Here is a 5050-nt window from a genome sequence, read left to right on the forward strand (position 1 = left end):
AATTGCATTCCGATGTAATGATAGGCAACTGTTAAATAATCAATTAATTACTATTATATGTTGTACCCCGACCAACTTCTCAAAATATTAAAAGATAAAACAATAAAGTAAAACAGAAAGATTAAGAAAGAGCTGAGTAAAGATCTAAATTAGAAAAGAGCGGCTAGAGGCACAACATATAATTAATTTTTATTTAATAACTTACCATTTTCTTGAAAAACATGGAATTTTCTATTTTTTTTTCAAACTCGATAATTGTTTTTCTGTTTGGAAAGGAAATGCAAACTCCTCTTCGTTATGTTCTTCGATTTCTGCTTGCTTTTCTTTAATTTCTATTTTGCTTATTCTGTCATCTAGACTTTTTGTTCTTCTTAATAATGTTACCATACTTTTGACCATAAAATTCCTAAAATCTAGACAAAAAAGTAACACGATCACTTTTTATTAGGAAAATATTCGCAATGTACTTATAAGATGACTTTATAAGATAAATTTTACCATTAGAAAATAGATCATCAACATTACAGTCAGACTGTATACCTTCTTTAGAAAAATTAAAGTTTCTAAAATGGTGCAATGTACAAGGAGATGTAGATTTATTTGGCGTATAAGGCAGAGTTTCGCTACCTACAATTTAGTAAAAGTTTTCTTAATCTTCTAAAATAAAAACTTAATCTTTTAAATAAAAACTTATTTTAACATTATTTTGTGCATGATATACAGTTTTAGATGTTGTAGCTTCAGATGATTGCGATGATAAAGAAAATACAGGCGGCTTGGGCAATGATGGCAATTGTGAAAGATCTTGATGAAATGTTCTTCTTTTTGAATCTTTATGATAATGCTCTTTGGGAGATTCTTCATCTTCTGAAGAATGGCTGCTATAATTAATTTTTTTAGCATTATCTCTCCTTTGCTTCTTTTTTCGTGATCTCCATTCTTTTTCTGAGAAATCATCAGAATCATACACCGTCGATGTATCTATTGCTTCTACTAATTTCTCTTGAGCTCGTTCCCAAGTATCTTACCAAAGAAAAGTGTTAATGTCTAGTTTTTATAACTTATTACAATAAATATATAACCTATTTTAGTATAAAAATGCATAAATTTTATAAAGATATTTGAAGTTAATAATCTAACCTTATAGAAATATAAAACATAAGCTTACCTGCCGAGCCAAAGATTCTTCTTATTTTGCACGTATCCCATTTATCAGTTTCCATTGGAACCTCTGCTTTTTTTAGTAATTTGTCCAAAGCCTGTCGAGATTTGACATAGCTTGGCCAAATACTTTCATTGTTTTGTGTGTTAATCCAACAAGATGGAATTATTTGTAAACCATCAGTAAATTTTACAATGCTATACTTTTTTGGTGGTTTTGACATTATTTTGAATACTTTATTTATTGCACTTTGGAATGAAATCTCTGAAAACAAATATTGTACACATAATTACTCAATGTTGATGCTTAGACTCTATTCACACCAGCTTGTATTCGACACGCACTAACTTGTATCTGCTTATATCATTGCTCGTTAAACGTTAACTGGCACACTGGCACTGAATCCACTGATGATCGCAAATAATCGCGCGTAAATACCGCGCAATGCCGTGATTGATCAGACAATATAGATCTTTTTCGGTTACATTGGAACTGGGTGAGGGTAAGGTTAGGTAAGACCTGTCGAATTTAGCCACTTAGTGCAATCCCAGTACAACCGAAAAAGAACAAACATAAATACTGCCAACTGTGTTGCTGCTCCATACTTGTTAATGCATGTATTATTTCTTTGCAATATATAACTTGATGTAGAAAAGAAATAAAGTGTGTTATGAAAAAACAGAATTGTGTAAGACGACATTAACTTAGTCACGGATATATCATTTTAATATTATTTTTATATTAAATTATTACTGTGAAACATAACCTTCAAGTTCATTTACATTTGACTGTACTTATATATACGCATTCAAGTAAGTTATTGTTTTCTTTTTAAATACAGTAAAATAGAATGCTTTTAAATTGTTTCTTATTATAATTCTACCATAATATTTTAGATCTGAGAAATCATGGAAGATAAGAGTACAGAAGGAAACCTTTTGAACAATGTTCACGTAGACATCAAAGACGAATTATCAAGAAAGATATCGCAAAAGTTTATCATTATTTACGATATAGACGGCAGTTAAATAATAATAGACTGGAAGATCCATCTAACATTTTCCATAATAATTCATTAAACAGCGGTTTTGCGTATGTTGATGATGAAGCAGAAGTAATCCGTATCACAAACAATGAATTATTGGCTACAAGTTTAGAAAAGGATTTTGATGATAAACTCCAGATTTATTTTGAATTTGAAGATGAAAGCAATATGCAATTACTTGACTTTTCAAGTGACAACCTAGAAATAGATAATAAGGAATATTGGAAAGAATTAATGAATGACAACAATGAATATAATGACTATATTTTTGATGATGATTCAAATGTAAATAAGATATCTGATACAGATACACAATCTGATAATGAAGACGTGGAAAGTTTTAGTCCAGATTTGCGTGAATGGGCTCTATGTAATAACATCTCACATAAAGCAATAAGTGAACTATTACATTTGCTTTTAAAATATATTCCAAATTGTTTCTTACCCAAAGATGCCAGAACTTTGTTACATACACCTCGTACAACAAACTGTGTAAATATTGCAGGTGGAGAATATTTACATTTTGGATTATTAAATGTGCTGAATTTATTAATGGAAAAATATATTGATGCTAAACTTGCTGTTGACAGCATAACTCTTTCTATGAATGTCGATGGTTTACCAATTTCAAGGTCTTCATCTTATTGTCTTTGGTTAATTTTAATATCTGATGAAATTTTTAAATCCGTCCATATGATAGGAGCATATTATGGATCAGGTAAACCAACATCGGCAAACGATTTCCTTGAACAATTTATTTATGAACTGAAGATACTTATAAAAGACGGATTTATGTATAGCACACGTCGTATAAGTGTAACTCTTTCCACAATTATTTGTGATACTCCTGCAAAATCATTTGTTTTGTATACAAAAAGTCATACTGGATTTTCGAGTTGTTCTAAATGCACTATTATAGAAAAAAGTATAAACAATACTACATGCTTCCCTTACACTAATAAGACTTATCTCAGAACTGATGAAGACTTTTTACAACAGACTGATGAAAAATACCATCAAGGAAAGACATTGTTACTGCAAATACCGAATATTGGCCTGGTGTCAGCAGTTGCACTAGATTATATGCATCTAGTTTGTTTAGGTGTTACAAAGAAGTTATTATTGTTATGGATGAAAGGACCATTGACAGTAAGAATTGGTAATACAAACACAAATCTAATTTCCCAACGTTTAATTGCACTGAAAAATTCGATACCAAAAGAGATTTCGAGGAAACCCAGAAGTCTGTCAGAAATTAAATATTGGAAGGCCACTGAATTCCGACAATTTCTGTTGTATACAGGGCCCATTGTTTTGAAATCAATTTTAAAGCAGGAAATATATGAACATTTTCTAACGCTACATGTTGCCATCTCCATACTAATATCTCCAACATTAATTACAAACAATGAAAATATAAAGTACGCTGAAGAATTGCTGGTTAACTTCGTGAAAGGTTTTCAAGTTCTGTACAGCAAACAATTTGTCTCGCACAACGTGCACAATTTAATTCATTTAAGTAATGAAGTAAGAAGAAATGGAATATTGGATAACTTTAGTGCCTTTCCATTCGAAAATTTTTTGGGAAGTCTGAAGAAACTAATTAGAAAACCTGAAAAACCTTTGCAACAATTGGCACGAAGATACGATGAACAGCAGTCTGTAATGTTTCAAGAGCAATTACTAGTTCCTACGTATCAAGTGAAACATGAACATCATTACGGGCCCCTTGTACCTGAATTTCCACAAAAAATCGTAATACAATATAAGATATTGCAAAATAACGCATATTATTTTAATTGTGATGATGTTAATAATAATATTCTCATGTTAGACGATAAAACAATTATAAGCGTTTTAAATATTTGTGAAGAAACAAACAAATGATATTTATATTATAGGGCGAAAATTTAACATTGTTAGTAGCATATATGAAAGGCCATGTTCCTCAGCCATACTATCGATATTTGTAGTCTTAGAAAATAATACATTATATTATTGGTCTGTAAAACAAATAATATGTAAAATGTGGACAATTAGAAAAATAGAAAATAAATGTATTGTTATACCATTACGACATGATAAAAATTACAAAACAAATAAACTTTGGATTAATATACATCATTCTATACTTAATTTTTTCTGAAAGTTTTGTAAGCAGTCTTTGAAATTTCGATTACTTCATGACGATGATGTACAAAACGTAAAATTGGAAATGAATCTTGCACTATAATGTTATTAGCAACTATACTTTGTATTCATCTAAAAACATTTTCATTAATAAATTGAGTTAACCATTTCTCCATATCTGTTGTATTGCCTAACACATTATAAAATGTATAAAAGAATATGTGATTGCATTATAATATAGCAGTAATATTTTGCAATGTCTCCAACAAAATATTAAACTTATAATATTTGCACAATATTGCTGCAATATATTGCATATGTCGCCATATTGAAATATTCATGCAATATTATAGCAATATTTCGTGCTGTAAGGGTCTGAAATTATACGATTTCATAAGTTATAATTAAACCTGTTTTAATGCAATTGAATTGGAATTTACCATAGTCAATCCATAGGTAAAAATAATCCCTTTTAATAAAAAATTTCATCATTTCGCAAATAAAAAGTAAATCGGTCTTATGTAGTGTGAAGTCGGATTTGCTGTTATTATGAGTCACAATCAATTATTGAATCGGTGTTTCTGCAAATAAAACGGACTCTCAGTTGTTAAAAACAAATATACGATTTCTCCGCAAGCGGTTCGCCTTATATCCCCGTTTGACCGCTTTCTACTTCCAGGTTGGCTCGCTCGACCTTCGCCGCGTAGCGGCGC

The 5050-nt window shown here is 30.2% G+C and overlaps 1 protein-coding gene across 1 annotated transcript; it reads left to right on the forward strand.

The window, feature by feature from the left end:
- Nucleotides 1-1452: 1452 nt before the first annotated feature.
- LOC115243743 lies at nucleotides 1453-3962 on the forward strand (the record flags this gene model as incomplete). The annotated part of the gene is made up of 2 exons (XM_029820940.1): nucleotides 1453-1974; nucleotides 2059-3962. A coding segment is annotated over exon 2 (1587 nt), but the record flags the coding sequence as incomplete, so codon positions are not given.
- Between the last annotated feature and the right edge of the window lie 1088 nt (nucleotides 3963-5050).

The sequence above is a fragment of the Formica exsecta genome, unplaced genomic scaffold (genome assembly GCF_003651465.1).
Source record: "Formica exsecta isolate Colony F162 unplaced genomic scaffold, ASM365146v1 scaffold727, whole genome shotgun sequence".
Lineage (NCBI taxonomy): Eukaryota > Metazoa > Arthropoda > Insecta > Hymenoptera > Formicidae > Formica > Formica exsecta.